The following is a 17,478-nucleotide window of genomic DNA, read 5'->3' on the forward strand; positions in this document are numbered from 1 at the left end:
CCCACTGCTCTTAAGTGGTTGGGATGGGTTAAATGCAGAGGGATAATTTCCCCCACGGGGACTAATGAAGTGTAACTTAACTTACATTCTTAACCTTAACCTTAGGGGGAAATCCACCCTAAAATACTGTAGAATCCACACAATTATTTCTATAATAATGTACAGTGCCGGTTCGATTTCTCCTTAAACTGAGCGACAAGACTCTAGTGAGGATGTCGTCAAGAGATAAATCCTGGAGCTGCTTCATAGCCAGTGAATAGCGGAACAACTCCTAAGACACTATGTACAGTATCCTGAATTCCGCCAAGGGGGTCAATAAATGAATAGCTTATCTTATATATCCATGGTGATTGTACCATAGTACGTCATTTGGACGTTTTCTATGTTGATAGATCTAACCGTCACAGATCATTGGAATAGCACAATGTGCATTCTGTTTTAGGGTTTGGAATTCCCCTCTAAAAGGTCAACTTTGTAATGCAGTCAAACAGCGACCTCTAGGAAAAAGAGCCCCTCTTGGTATTGCACTGTTTACATATTTTGTGTTGGTCTGACGTGTGGGTTGGAGGGGGGATAAGGGGGGGGCTGTTCTACTGACCACACCTCAGGCTCTGCCAAGGGAGGTCTGGAGAATTTCACAGTATAATAAGTATAATAACCTTCCAAGAGAGTCCTCACTTCTTATGTCACACACACACACACACACACACACACACACACACACACACACACACACACACACACACACACACACACACACACACACACACACACACACACACACACACACACACACACACACACACACACACACACACACACACACACACACACACACACACACACACACACACACACACACACACACACACACACACACACACACACACACACACACACACACACACACACACACACTTCATGTTCACCCTAGATTAGATTCAAATGAATAGTCATTGCACAGCACAATGAAAAGGATTGCCTGCATTGACCGGGAATCGAATCCGGGCCTCCCGGAGTGAACCACCCATGCTTAGCTGTCTGAACGTTTCTTCATGTTAACCCTATGCAGTATAACAGACTGAGACTGCAATTAAATCAAGTAAATCGATTCACTCTCACCTGATCTCCATGGTGTGCTTCTGTTGTAAAAGCTGCCTCTGCTGGTGCTGGGCCTGACAGAAGGCCAGGAAGATATCAGCATGCAGGGTGACACAGTGAACAGCAGGGGGCGACGCAGAGACACTCATCTCCTTGCAGTCAACGGCCCTCAGGCCAGGAACTGCCTCCAGCAGAGAGCCCCTGTGAAGGAGAGAGCAGCGAGCTGAGTGAGACACCACCATCCTGAGTAACGTCTTTGTTCATTTGTGCTGCACTTTAGCTTCTATCTATCAATTAAATAAATAAGTCATGAAGCAGTCGCTAGGCCACGTCAGAGTCAGTCAGAGTCATTACTGGACACACTGACTGATGGGCACATAGTCCCAGCTCTGCTCCTCCGCAGTTCACGTTGAGAACCTCTAAATGAAATCAATACATGACCGTCAACATATCCCCATCAATAATGCCTATCTGAAAACAAAGTTCATTCTAATATTGTACCCAACACCAAACAATAAGACTACATGCATTTGACAATAGTGAAATTCGTTTTCTGGTATTTTATCTCAATCATATATAACATAATCCACCCAACCATCAATCTAAAATATTATATTTTACAAGTTATTGAGGAAAACATTGTCTTTTGCAATAAAGAGCTGAAAACTCAATCTGAAATGTCTTCTACACCAGTGTAATGTTAAACAAGCGTCTTGTTTAATCCAGTAGTTAATATTATCATCACAATATATTCAGAGATGATACATTTTGCCTTTGGGAGGAACAGGGACAGAATCCAAATGGAGGTTGGCATTCTAGACCCGACAGAGACCGAGGGAAATACGTCTCCATGCAAAACGAGGGCTTTGGTTAGAGAGCAGGCTTCTTCTCTCAGGGCCGGGGGGGGCCGGGGGGGGGGGGGGACAAACTGAGCTGAGGATCAGAGACCTGGAAGGAGAACTACAGCCTCTGGCCCAATGGCACCACCCACACAGAGACCAGACCAGGCCAGGCCAGGCCAGGCAGGCAGGCAGGCAGGCAGGCAGGCAGGCAGGCAGGCAGGCAGGCAGGCAGGCAGGCAGGCAGGCAGACAGACAGACAGACAGACAGACAGACAGACAGACAGACAGACAGACAGACAGACAGACAGACAGACAGACAGACAGACAGACAGACAGACAGACAGACAGACAGACAGACAGACAGACAGACAGACAGACAGACAGACAGACAGACAGACAGACAGACAGACAGACAGACAGACAGACAGACAGACAGACAGACAGACAGACAGACAGACAGACAGACAGACAGACAGACAGACAGACAGACAGACAGACAGACAGACAGACAGACAGACAGACAGACAGACAGACAGACAGACAGACAGACAGACAGACAGACAGACAGACAGACAGACAGACAGACAGACAGACAGACAGACAGACAGACAGACAGACAGACAGACAGACAGACAGACAGACAGACAGACAGACAGACAGACAGACAGACAGACAGACAGACAGACAGACAGACAGACAGACAGACAGACAGACAGACAGACAGACAGACAGACAGACAGACAGACAGACAGACAGACAGACAGACAGACAGACAGACAGACAGACAGACAGACAGACAGACAGACAGACAGACAGACAGACAGACAGACAGACAGACAGACAGACAGACAGACAGACAGACAGACAGACAGACAGACAGACAGACAGACAGACAGACAGACAGACAGACAGACAGACAGACAGACAGACAGACAGACAGGACAATGTGCAATAGCGAATGTGCAATAGTGCAAAATGTATTTACTTTTAAATGTTTAACTTTTAACTTAAGTAGTGATTTATAGATAAATGTGTGTGTGTGTATAAATGAATGAACCTAAATATGCTATTTAACTAATAGACAATTTCTATTTATTTATGTTAATTTAATTGTGTTGATGTTTCCAGTTCTGCAAAACAAGTATGTACATTTAGTTTGGTTTGGTAAACATTGCACTTAGTCTATCAGTGCACTGTATGTGTGTAGGGGCAGGTACTGTACAATAAGAATGTTCTTCTTCCTGTTCCTTTCGGCCATGGAATTAAGTGGAGCATATTAAGTGAACTATGTACTGTTGGGCTGTAACAATTCCATGTACGAATAAATAAAAATGAAATTAAATGAAATTAAATGAAATTATTTTATTGTTTGTCCACCTCATTGCTTTACTCGTCTGCCTCTTGTATTGTGTGACCCTTTTATGTCCGTCTATTTTAACGTTTGTCAACTGTAAGGTTTGAGTTACTGGATACCATGCATTTCCCCAAGGGGATGCATCTATCTTCTAATCTAGAGAGACAAAACAGACAGACATTTTCTTCCAACTTTCTTTTGTATTGTTTTTAGTAGGGATGTCCGATATTATCGGCCGACCGATATATTATTATTTACCTAGTATGGTTGTCAATAGTTCAATGTACAATTTTGTTTGTTTGTACAGTGTCTCCCCCCCCCCCCCCTCAATGTACAGTTTTACTTGTTTATACAGTGTGCCCCCCCCCCCAACCACCTCCAATGTAAATTACCCAGTATGGTTGTCAATATCCCAATGTACCCAACCCCCCCCACCCAACCTCCTCCAATGTACAGTTTCTACGTCAAATGTATATACTCCCTTTTCTTGACTCCTTCTGTATCACAAGCAGTACTGTATTTGCAAATCTGGTATGTCATAAATGTATAGATGTAGCAGTACTGACTATCTGTATGTCATGTATGTCATATATGTCCTGATGAATTGAAAATGGGGGACCCTGATGTAAACAAGACGAAAGTCTTTCTCTGGTCTGCATCCCCTTAACAATTGTGTGTATTGAGCTGTACTGTATTGTACCCATTCTGCAATCTGTTAATAAAGTTTTCAATCAATCAATCAATCAATCGGACGATATCGGCAGTAAAATGTGATATCGGAAAATATCGGTATCGGTTTAAAAAAAGAAAAAAACAATAACAATATTTGTTATATATATATCCAGTGAAATGATTAGTTACCTGAAATTATTCCGTTTTTGGGGTGGGAAACCCTGCATATATCGGTATCGGTTGATATTGGTTGATATCGGTATCGGAAATTAAGAGTTGGACAATATCGGAATATCGGTATCGGTAAAAAAGCCAATATCGAGCATCGCTAGTTTTTAGTATTTCCTCTTTAAATGTTGAATTTAAATGACTCCTGTTGCCATGTCGTGTACAGAAAAGGATTGTATCTCTTCACATATCCCTGTGAGATGCACATACATGTACGTAGGTCTTCCACCGACGGGGTTAGAGCGCAGTGTTGCAGTGCCTCTTGGATCAGGTAGGGGGGGGGGGATCAAACCTGTGACCTTGTGATGGGAGGATCACTCTAACCCACACCCCATCACCCCAATCACTCCATCCTAATTCATTAGAGACATACAGTGGAGAGTCGGGAACGAGGAGAGGCGACGAAAGGTCACGAGCGGGATTCAAACCCACGACACAAGCCCGAGCTGAGCCACCGGGGTAAGCCCTTTGCTCACTTTCATTTTTTTTAATAGACAATAGTTTTCACAACTGAAGACCGGAGGATCAGCTAAGTGGTAGAAGCTGTGGGGGTCTCTCTGGGAGGAGAGCACCGCCTGAGGCTGAGGATGTGCAGGCTGAGGAATCTCAAATATCTGCCAGAGAAACAGACTCCGGACGGAGTCAAAACGCGGTCCATTTTCAGGGTGAAAATAGAAATGCCACAGGGGACACCGTCAAGCAGAAAGATTTCAGGCTGTCGATTCCTTTTCTCCCCCTCCTGGAGCCTCTTGTGAGATGTTGCAAGACATTTTGGCTGCAGTGAAGCAGTCTTTTCACTTTTATTTCACATGGATTTTGAAACGTCTGAATGGGTTAGGGCTGCTCATATTATGCTGCAAAAATCATAATCACAAAAATGTTTGATTGATATTGAAACCACGATTATTAAAAACGATATGATTGATTTAAGAACATCATATGACAACGACTGAATTTGTTTCGTCGTCCTTCCTGACCAAAGGCTGCCTTTCTGTCATCTTCTGCAAGTTACCAAAGACGTTTCAAAATAACAGGAGAAACACGCCGTGGCTCCTCCTGTTACTGTTTGGGCTTGGGGGGGGGGGGGGGGGGGGGGGGGGGGGGGGTGCACAGCTGTGAAGGAAGGGTGCACTGCATTTACAACACAAGACAAAATGAGAGCAACACGGCATGTGGCACAATAATCGTTTGATCTCAATTATCTTGTTTTCATGATCGTGGGAAGCCAACATCGTAATTGAAATTGAAACTCGAATAATGGCCCGGCCTTAGTGTGTATTACAAAAGCTTGCTTTGATACACAGTATATGTTTCAGTATTTTTATTTTATATCTTATTTACCTTCATGTCTAAATGTGCTTTACCTTGTTAGGCCCAATCAGTAATCTACACATAACAAATGGGTAGCCCCACTATCAAAATAAAAAAGCAATGGGAGAAATATCTTTATTCTCCAGTTGATGGAATGAGCCCTTTATAAAAGGACAAACAGGCAGATGTGAGCTGTAAAATGTTGATTATGTTGGAAATGGTTGTAGACACTGAAATAAAACAGACCTTATTTCCCACCTTCAGATCAAACTGAATGTATATGTAATTATGTATATACGTACCCCACCTTTATATGGTATAAAAAAACCTGGATTGGAGCTTTAAATTAGCGAATGAGTGAATGAATTAGATATGACCGATCTTAAAGCCACTGATGTTTCTTTCTTTGGGGGGGGGGGTATAGAAAACATAATATCCTTGTTGGAAAACAACGTCTTGGCAATGTCACTGATACTTACAGTATAATGATATCTGTGATGTTACTGTATGTGAGGTCCTGTTGTCACAGTGCCATGTGTGTCTTTCATACCATGAAACATTGTATGTTGTTGATATGTCTGTGCGCCATGCCACTGTCACAGAGACAAATTCCAGTACATCCAGATTGTATGGGACGGATACATCTTTTCTGATGCCTTTTTCTGAAAACACATGCTATAACCCCCGCCTCCCACCTCCCCCAGACCCATGCTAGAGCATGACCGGATCTGTGTACCGTCAGGGTAACAGAGGGGGTTTGATGTGGCCCAATTGTGCCTCAGACACAGATCAGGATTAGGTTGCAGCCCTGCAGGCATGTCGTCTGGTTGGCCCTCTTCTTCAAATGAGGCTGGAAACCCAAATAGCAAGCGTTTGATCCTGACATGAGCTCACCGAGGTGGGGAGCGTAATTACATTTGCAAACGGGACGCTGCTTAAGACACACTCTCTGGAGGACTTACGGTAAGGTAGGCCTGTGCCGTGTGTAGTGATGAGGTGCCGTGAGGTTATGTATAACGTGATGTGGTTTGATGGACACTCCACTGTTACCGGCCTAATGAAAGGATGTGGGGAAATTACATTTAGCTGAGGTTGGAGAACAGAGGAATTTGACTTGATCGGACGGTTTATTATGAGCAACTGCCTATCATGACTACAGTATAGAACAGAGAAAGAAAAAAAGTGATGTACTCCTAACATAACACATTTCTTTCGTTAAAATATGATTAAATTGTGTATAGCATTTATCAAGGCTGTCGAAAAGAATCTTCAAAAGTATTAATGGCCCAAATATTAGCTGAGTAACTGAAGCTCATTATTTGAAAGAAAAAAAGTATAATAATAAAGTTCTAACGTTAGGCTTTACACGAGCCTCATACTTAGGGAAAGAAGATAAATACATTCTGAAACAATACTGTAAAAATACTGCCTTTCATCTGAACCCTTCCCAAACTGAACTCAATGTCAGCGCGATCCTCCTCCTTCTCCGCTAGCGGTGGGGGAACACGGCTCCGGGCTCCGTCTCTCCCCCCAGCTGCGTCCTTCTTCTGTGGCCCGGCTCGGAGGACGCGGGCCCATATTTCATTTAGTGAAGACTTCCTCGAAAACACGAGTCTCTCTCTCTCTCTCTCTCTCTCTCTCTCTCGGAGAGGCCTGATTAATCAGGGTTCAAGTGTTTTCTTCTCCTCCTACCTTCTTCTTCTTCTCCTTCTACCTCTCCTCTCGCCGCCTCGTGGATCCGGGGCCGCTCGGAGCGAAGTGTATTTCTTTGGCGATATCCTTTCTGGTGCTTTAATTTAGCCGGTGTTATCGCTGGCCAGGGATGAAAGGGTCGCGGCGAGAGCCGAGAAATACAGGGGGTTAATTCCACTGTTGGCATTTGGAGGGTTAGGTAAAGTTCAGTGGAATATTTAGATTGCGTTTCAGCTGAGGCTTTACGGCATAAATCCACAGGTAAAGTAAGCCATATGCTGTGTGTTGATGAAAATATAACATAACCAAATTTGTTATGTAAAACTATTTTAATATAAGGTGACAAAATGAACGGAGGTGCACAGAGTTAGCGTGCGTCTAGGTTGTTTTGATTGAGTGGGTTGTTACTGCAGTGGTTACCTATATGATATTGCACGATTGTTTTATAATGTGTTCAGTGGACAACTGATAGCAGGCGACCAAGGTGGTCTGAGATCAGTCGTTATAATAGTATCAGGTGGCCAACGTTAAAGTTGTAATAGTGCACAGTGTGACCAGTAAAGCCTCATACACTTGTGGAGCCCAACACATTCCTATGCAGAGAGTTGGACGACGTTCTACTGTTAAACATTCCTGGTGCTACTTATTCTCAGATTATTTCCCCTTAACATATTGAATAAATAATATGATATTAACCGAAAATGAGTTGGGGAAAAAAGTTAAACAATTTCACTTCACGGCGTCTGTGTCCACTACTTTTCTGATAGCTATACATCACCGCATAACTCATACATGTTCACAGAAGCTTAAATGCTATTTGTGATACTATGATAGATGCGATTCAAAATTATGAATGCATTTTCTTTCCAAACTAATTTGGTGGTGGAGGTCAGTTTTGGTTACAGTAAAAACAGAGCTGCTTCGCAGGCTGTGTGACGTACAGGTGTGTTTCAATTCAATTATGAATTGAAAATGTGGGACCCTGATGTAAACAAGACAAACGTCTTTCTCTGGTCTGCATCCCCTTAACAACTGTGTGTATTGAGCCGTACTGTATTGTACCCATTCTGCAATCTGTTAAATAAAGTTTTCATTCATTCATTCAGGTAGTGGCAGCCCAAACGATGAGCTTTCTGTTGGGGAAAACAATTCCCATATTTTGGGATATAAATATCTTTTATAACTTGTATATTCCATATTTGATGTTGTTGGATGTGTGATGAATTTCCCAGTGAATAGAAGTGATTTTCATTCTGATTCTAGGTAGAATATAACATTGTGAATATTTTGCGAGGGGGGGGGGGGGGGGGGGGGGGGGTAATCCAATAGCGGACGTGGATTTATGGGTGTTAATCCAGGGCTGTGGACGGGAAATTCCCGTGTTCTGTTGAATGTTTTCAAGACGACGTCGCGCTCACCTCGCACACAGCCACAGTGGCTTTTCGCTGGTATGTTCTGCCCCCAACAAGTTCCAATAAAGAACCACTGAAAACACGATCATCTCCTCCGGTACCTCGAAGCTACTTCTGGGATTGCGTCAGGCCGGCTGTCGTAGTGGGGAACGTTGTGACGTGCATACAGAGCAAGGCTGATCACTGCCGCTTGTCTTCCAATCGCAGTCGATTCAGGAAGTGGATTTTTCCTGAAAAATGTAAACGTTCCAAAACCTTTCGGCTTGCAAAGGTCACGTCCTATCCGACCTATGAACAAACACTCTAACTGACACGGCCGACCCGGGTTCGACTCCCGAACCCGTCGTTATTTGCCGAATGTCTTCCCCCCACTCTGTCTCCCATTCCTCCTCTGTCTCTCTCTACTGGACTGCCCAGTAGAAATAAAGCGATGAAAAACGCCAAAAAATTTATCTTTAAAGAAATCTAAATAGGACTGAATAACCGTGATCCTGAAAACACTGTACTTTGATGACCCTCTACCTCCATAGGAACCAGCGGTCCATCCTCACCTCCAGCCGATGTCCCGCTGAAGAGGGTTCCCCGTCAGGCCGACGTCTCGGAGCAGCGGACATCCCCCCAGGCTCTCGCACACGTTTCCCGACTCTGCGACAGAAGCAGGAAGAATAAACTCTCTCTGTCAGTGTCTATTCTCCATCCCATTCCTCACCGTTTACTGCTGTCTAATCCTGTTACGGAGGCAATATCAATTCAATGAGGCGAATGGAGATGCGTTCCAGAGACGCGTGGGCCCCCCTTCATCTGCTCCACCCGCACCTCGCCCCCCCCCCACACACACACACACACACACACACACACACACACACACACATATTATTACCATCGAGTCATACCTTGACCGCTTGGGGCCCAGAGCCAAAATGAAAGAGGCAGCCCTGGAGTCGATGAAATAGATAGCGAGCGTAAGCGTTTACGCCTAAAACGAGTTGGGCGCATGTGAATTTATGGCTATTGTAATATCTCTGGGAGAAAACGGGTTAAGTGAAATCAATCTGTAGGACGGACCCGAGTGGGAGTAGAGCCTGGGTGAGTCTGCCTGTCTGAATACAGATGGAATGCACACGCTGCATATAACCGCTGGGGGAGGAGGGGGAGGGGGGAGATTAATTTACGTTGGTGAAAGTAAAAAGAAAATATCCTCACCCAGTGTACAGGTAATACTGTAGTACTCTGGTAAAAGTCCTCCATTCAAAGTTCTGCTCAAGTAAACTTTGTTATGTTAAAAGTACTGATATTAAATGTACTCAAGTACCTAAAATAAAAAATGTATAAACCCACGTTCAACATCATACAGTAGGTAACATATTGGCGTATATCGTGCCAGTTAGGGTACCTTGTGTATACTGCTTTACTTTACTGATAGTATATAATTTCAGATTCCAATTCTTTATTGCCCATATTTATTGTAACATATAATATAACTGATGGGGCATACAAACCCTAATATGCACCTTTGATTACACTGTTTACGTTTCTCATATTCGTATATTCAAAGTTAGATTGTTTACACCGTTTATTTATGATTTTTTTCCTCATATTTTTTTATATTCAGACCTATTTTTATTGCCTATATTTATGGGCTAGATCCACAAAGAATGGATTGCACGGGGCTAATTGCACCCTTACTTACAATTCATTATGAATTGAAAATGTAAACAAGACGAAAGTCTTTCTCTGGTCTGCATCCCCTTAACAATTGTGTGTATTGAGCCGTACTGTATTGTACCCATTCTGCAATTTGTTAATACATTTTTTTATTCAATCAATCACCGCGCAGTCAAAGTTTTTTTTCTTTTTTTTACTCCCTAAAATGGAAATAAGGTTCATCCTTAAAGGCTTAAAATTACTGGATATGAAGATATGATTATTGGATGATCTATGGTGCGTTTGTTGATCATGGGAGCACTGTAATACACATATTGCACGCTTGCATGCTCATCCGCTTAACCAAGACTCTTCAGTAGAAAACGGTTTATGTTCTCGTTTTGCAGCTTCTTTCTTTTTTTCTTTCTTCATAAATGTAGAAGAAACATGCACAAATGTTTCGGCAAGTGCTTCCTTCAGTGTTCAGGCTCAAACTACTAAAATAATTTCATAAAAATTAATAAAAATACAAATTGGCCTAATGATGACATAAAATGCTTTGAAAATCTCCTTGTTTTTGAGTGCAAACCATCTTTCTTCTACTTAATGTATTTTTGACTGGTTGCTGAACACTGGCTCTTACCTGAGAGGCAGTTGTGTCCGAGATCCAGGCTCACCAGAGACACAAAGTCACACATGGGTAGCAGCTGGGTGATGCTGAGAAACACAGAGAAACACAAAGAGCATTACTCTTTCAAAGGTACTATAAAATAAAGCAAAATGTATATTTATTTATTAATATATATTATATGAATTACTTATTAAGAACATGCACAATATCTTTTTTTTTATATCATATCGTATCATATATCAAATCATTTAATTCATATTCAATTTCATATGGCATCATCATTGTCATTATCATTATCATATATCATGTCATAACATCATAATCATAAAGTACTTCTATTCTATATCATGCTCACTATCATCATATCATTATCATATCAAATCATATCACAACATATCATATAATTATCCTATCAAATCATATGATCTATGAAAGCTGATGCACTGTCCGAACCTCATTGAGTGGGTTACAATAAAACGTTGTACCTTTGCTTGATTCTCAATGTATTGCAATAATATCATGGAATGACATGAAAAGAAACCTTTCAAACTCTAGACAACTCATAAACAAACTCAACTTTGGCAAAGAAAGCTATCCATTGTGGTGGTATGTGAAGAGCCTACCTGTTTTGTGCCGCATAGAGGGTTTGTAAGAGAGGGAGCCAGCATCCAGCGAGGGGATCCAGGGAGGAGATGCTGTTGTCGTCTAAATGCAGCTCCCTGAGGAGAACCTGGTTGCTCAGGCTGGGGGCCTGAAGGGACGAAAAGGGTTCAATAATAAATACTCTTTACTTTCTACCTATCCAGAGCTTCATAATCAACTTAAAATGTAAAAGTTGATGTATCTATTATAGACTTTCAGACTTGAAAGTGTTTTAGCTGGACTGTCGAAAATATGTTTAGAATATGTTAAAGGGGCTATGTACTGCTATTCCTAGCACTATTTGGGCAACTTTACACAATTCCTGTTAGTCTATTGAAGACATTTGTAAGTTTTTTTTTTTTAAAATGCATTGTTTTATATTTCTAATCAAGTACTCAAAACAATCATTTTTCAGCCTCAAGATTTCAGGCTGTTATGGCCTGGCTCCGCCCATAAGCACTTTGAGTGACAGTCAGTCCACACAGTCTGCACTGGTAGACAGAGAGAGATAGAGAGAGAGAGAGAGAGAGAGAGAGAGAGAGAGAGAGAGAGAGATAGAGAGGGAGGGGGTGGGAGAGAGAGAGAGAGAGAGAAAAAAAAGACAGGCCGTTATTGACAAGGCCCCCTCTCTCCCTCCCTCCCTCTCTCTTCCTTTCTCTCCCTCTCGGTTATGAGAGTCCGCGCGGCAGCTTGTGGTTTTTTTTTTTCTTTCTTTCAATCTCCCGTTTGCGGGTGTGTGGCGCGTGGCAGCCCCCCCCCCCCCCCCCCAAGTGCTCTCTATCTCTCTCTCTCTCTCTCCCCATGCAGAGTATGAGGAAGTGGTTTCCACTCGCTGTGTACAGTCAGTCTAGGTAGAATGTGGGCGGGCATTAGCTACAACCACAGAGCCAATCACATCACTGTCTGCTACCCAGCGTCCGAATGACGTGACTCAGCCGTTCAAATCAAAATGGCCTGATTTACTGGAGGAGGGGCTGAGCTGAATCGGAGCAATCCGCCAAAATATGGTATTTAGACACTAAAACACATTGATACGAACTCCTATTACTATAATACAATGCTAGAGACTGAAAAATGACATTTATAGTACATGTCACCTTTAAATATGTTTTAAGAAAAGTTTATTTCACAATTATGAGTTGATTCAATGAAACAATTCGCCCACAAAAACCACAACACGTGTACCATTTTCACAATACATTTAGTCATTTAGCTGACACTTTTATCCAAAGCAACTTACAAGTTCTGTACGACAGGTCATCAGGAAGGGCACAACTCTATCAGCTGAGTTACAATGTTCATCAAAGTGTTGAGTGCTACAGTGTAGGTTAGTTTATTAGGACAAGTGCATGACAGTAAGGTTAGTTAGGGTTAGACATTAATTATTATTATTATTATAATTTTTTTCAGATAATGGTTGAAGAAGTGCGTCTTTATTCGACGGCAAAAGATTGGACGGGCTTCGGCTGTCCTAACTGGGGTGGGCAGTTCATTCCACCATTGTGGGGCAAGGACTGAGAAAAGGCAGGTTCTCCTTGATGACCCTCCCGGAGCTCGGATAGGAGTGGGTCTGAGACGTCCAGAAGATGCAGAGCGTAGGGGTTTTGAGGGTGTGTAGTTAGAGACCATTGACCGGTGGTAGGCGAGAGCCTACCTAATGAAGGTTGTACTCATGTCCAACTATAATATTGAGAAAACTGATGAAAGAAAGGTCACATAACCGAATAATCGCTTATTCAGTTGTAGCTAGCGGCTAGTAGTTACAGAATAATCAACCACAGGAATATAGACTTCCACAAGTTTTTTTTTAATGTATTTTTACCAACTAAATAGTCTAAAAATAGAACTAAACGGACCGAATTGAAAGCTGTTTGGGGCTTTAAAATTAATCGAAATGACTAATCATCAACAAGTAAGTCACCCAGTAACAAACCATTCCCATCCTTACAGTTTGAACTGGTCCTGCTGGCTGCTGCAGTCTATTACTGGTGACTCTCACTACACCTGTGGGTGCAACAGCGCCTAACTGGCCCCATCCATCAATGTCAGTGGTTTTAGTCCTGCTGTGTTTAGAGTCATCAGTGTCGGACACAAGTGGAGCTCCGCTGGGAGCCAGTGCTACTGACACTGGACCTCTGCTGTTGCTCTACGCCGCCCCCCATACCTCAAATGGATCCGTCATCAGCTCTATTTTCAATCTTTCAAAATGTTCTTATGTACCCCAGTTGCTATTGCATGTACTTATTTGTGTTTCATTACACGTATGTGTACATGCTTACCAACAGTTTCGCCTGTTTTATAGGAACACTACCATCACCGACATCTAAGAAGGGAGATCCCCCCTTGAATGGCCCTTCTAAGGTTTCTCTCCTCCACATTGCCTGTGGTGCTTTTTTCCTATTGCTAGGTTTTTAGTGAGTTGTTCCTTACCTTCGCGTGGGGTATGTCTGGGAGTGTTTTTTTTATTTTTTTGATTTCATGGTGTTTTTCTTTTGTTCTTGATTTATTGTGATGTTTCTTCTTGACTTGTTTAACTCTTTCTGCACCAAACCCAAGATTTCTCGGGTTTAGATCCTTTTTTTTTCGATTTTCTATTCTAAACAGTCGCACAGACCTTTGTGACTCATTCTGAGACCTTGAAATTGCAATGCCGATCGAATTCCAATAGGTGGCACTGCAGTCTCTCCCTATATTTTGAGGAGATGTTATACACAGAGGGGGGATCAGGTGCATTTACCACCTGGGCAACTTGAATACATCTCAGCTAGGATTGGTCAATTCAAATGTACACACGCTTCGTCCCAGGTACATAAACCATCACACACAGAGCGAGCAGAGAGAGTGAGAGAGTTGGTGTAGTAGTTGTAGTATTTGTAGTAGTAGTAGTAGTAGTATTATTTGTATTTGACTTTATTCTTCATTTGATTCCGTGATCAAATGAAGAGGAAGAGCAAGTCAAATGTTGCGACTCCAACCACCAGGCCAGGCCAAGCCGATTCAGGACCGAGCCATGCAGAACCAGCCGCAGGGCCTAGTGGGGTGTCTAGCCTGTCCGCTAGGAGCGTCTCACCGCGCTGCAGCACTCGGAAGCAAGTACGCCCGGAGCCCGATCATTTTTGTTACTCGGATACCGGCGACATAGCCGAGCCGGAATGGATTCCAAGTCCGGGTAAGATACCGACATTTACAGGTGGTACAGAGGTGTCTATGTGTGCGTGCAGCTATACTGTGTGTGGGGTACAGCAGTGTCTGTTGAGAGAATTTTTTTTAGCTACTGTCTATATTGTATATAGTCCTGTATACTGTCCATATGTTTATACGTTAGTTCGCCAACTAACGTTATTCTTCCTGTTTATTAAACTCCGATTCGTCGGAAGATGAATGGCCGGGGCCGACAGGGCTTTGCGGACTGACCAAGGTAACGTAACTAATGGGAAGATGATTAAACAGAAGGATTTGTAGATACAGTAATAAATTATAATACATTTTAATTATAAATTCATATTTTGACCTTGAACTTGATCTTATTATGGCCAAATCATACATCTATGGATAGGGGGGGAAAGCTGCTCTTTCCAATGGCAGTGTTAAATCTGGATTTAGTAATTCCATCGCAGTTTTACTATAAAATAGATATAATTGGCATTTTTTCCGATAAATTCATATTTTCGGTAAATCTTAAAAACATCGGTCAAAACTTTAATATACACTTTGACTGCTGTTTTGATAGGGTTAAGGTATTTACGCTTGGCTACATTTGAAAAAGAAACACAACCTCTTAACATCCAAGGGCCCACATGTGGGACGATTCGCAACGCGCCACTTTGCCGACCTCTAGGGTGTGCATTTCTATATATATATATATATATAATTAAAGCCCTATTTGTTGCCTGTCGATTGCCATTTCACGCGGAAAAATCCGTTCAGCGGTTCTCGAGTTACATGCCGATATGTGAGGCCTGTGCAAAGTACACGCCAAAGTACACAACACGTACACGACTCCCAGGGCTCTAGCTCCGTCAATCATTTGGCAATCTCGAAACATTTTGGACAGGGTTGTAGCCAATGAGTGTGGCTTTCCAATGATACCCCACATGGGGATCTAATACAGTCTCTATTGATCGATTGATGATAAAAAAAAAAGCAGGGTCCCCTTATAAGGGGACCTTAAAGCTTAACAGGCTAATGTATCTATTTGTTACGTTCCTGTGATTCCAGAAGCAGAGGTGACCGAGGACACTGGGATCATGGGGATGGTGGAATCGTTGCATTCTAGACAGAGGGGTGAGTTACCAGGCCTCACTCTCTCTCACACACACTCACTCACTCGTTCACTCACACACACACAAAGTTCCTAACTATGTATTATAGGAATGTGTATACAAATGTATATTTGTATAATTTACAGGTCGACGGATGCAAAGGGGAAGGGGAAGAGTTGGTAGGAGGCATGCAAGGAGCAGGTCAGCTCGTGGTGGGAGCCAGGATACCTGGCATGATGAGGATTGGGTGCCAACCGACATCCCTTTCACTGCCAGCCCAGGACTACGCCATGATGCTGCCACGCTTTTATCCGACCAGCCCGTCGACTTTCTGGGTCTGTTTCTGATGGATGATTTGCTAGGTTTGATAGCTCGTCAAACGAACATATATGCAGAGCAAACCAATACACTTCTCGATGCCAACATGCAGAGTAGCAGGGCACATGCTTGGAAGCCTGTGAGCGTGGGCTTTTTTTCTGACAGGAATTATTCTAAAGCCTGCTCTGTACATGTACTGGTCCACTGATTCGTTGATGGCCACACCGCACTTTAGCCGTACAATGCTAAATGTACAAGGTTTGAGTTGATTTGGATGGTTGCACAGTAAGTAAATAAATAAATAAATGTAAATTTTCACGTCATTCAAGTTTGTTTATTATTTGTCATAGTAAAATACAGAATACTTTATAATGAAATGCTTTTTTCTGTATGATTCTACACAATTCTATGATTCTGTATGATTTTAGACATTCTACACCAGTCTAAATGTGTTATAACTTATTGTATTTAGCTCTCTAGTTGATTGACTTGCTCTCGACCCAGGAGCTAGTACTAGACAACAGGTAGATATGAGTGTCTTGAATTAGCTCAATGGTTCGTTTATTTGTAAACAATGGTATCAGACCTACTGTACTGCCAAATCGTTATTGTCATTATTCCCCACATTTATGATCCAACATTGTCGAATTACAGTTGTGTTGCATATGCGATCATTTTACTCACAGTCTAATGCCCTGAATTATTGTCCTGAATAGGCTACTGCACAGTAAAAAGAAAAAAAAGAAAAAAGTGACCAAATCTTGGGTTGGTGCCACCTACTGAGAAAGTTGGACATACCAGTTCGACTAGTGGAAAAGTTAGTCTAGAGCCCTGTTCAAAATGTGAGAGATTTGGGGTGCTTTTTCAATGTATGTGATGTATAGATTGGGGGAAGATGGTAGCATCTAACGGTGCCAGGTCAGAGAGGGCAGAAATGTGTTTGGCTTAGCAGAGCACCACACTGCCAACGAGAGAATGTTTGTTGACATTCCTTGTGAGAACATCTGAGATAAGAGCAAGTGTAGGCCCAGAGCAGGAGGGAGAGAGGTTCATCTTAATGAAAGTTTATTAGTGTTAAAGGTTATGCAGTTGTCATGACAACACGTCGCATGACAACCAGAAGGCGGGGGCGTCGTTGCGACGACGAACATCTATAAGTCGAACGGTGTTTCCGGGTGTAAGCCAAGTTCAAGTTCTTTAATAGTTGTCATACAGAAGTACAGAATACTTTCATACAAAATGCTTCTTACTGTTACGCTCCAGAGACTGTGCTAGACAAGATAGTATCAAATAACATAATATAGCATGTAATTTAGAAGAAGAAAAATGAGGTCACAGTGTTCGGTATAGACATATGTACAATGTTCTG

General features: G+C 42.5%; 1 protein-coding gene across 1 annotated transcript in view; it reads right to left on the reverse strand.

The window, feature by feature from the left end:
* Positions 1-17,478, reverse strand: part of lrriq1 (leucine-rich repeats and IQ motif containing 1) — a gene marked incomplete at both ends in the record, with an annotated part of 160,285 nt that overhangs the window by 73,937 nt on the left and 68,870 nt on the right. The window contains 4 exons of the mRNA XM_084335301.1: positions 1,123-1,302; positions 9,164-9,257; positions 10,900-10,973; positions 11,511-11,638. Coding sequence (XP_084191427.1) covers positions 1,123-1,302; positions 9,164-9,257; positions 10,900-10,973; positions 11,511-11,638 — 476 coding nt within the window. The remainder of the gene's footprint in view (positions 1-1,122; positions 1,303-9,163; positions 9,258-10,899; positions 10,974-11,510; positions 11,639-17,478) is intronic.

The sequence above is a fragment of the Notolepis coatsorum genome (genome assembly GCF_963971535.1).
Source record: "Notolepis coatsorum genome assembly, chromosome: 18".
Lineage (NCBI taxonomy): Eukaryota > Metazoa > Chordata > Actinopteri > Aulopiformes > Paralepididae > Notolepis > Notolepis coatsorum.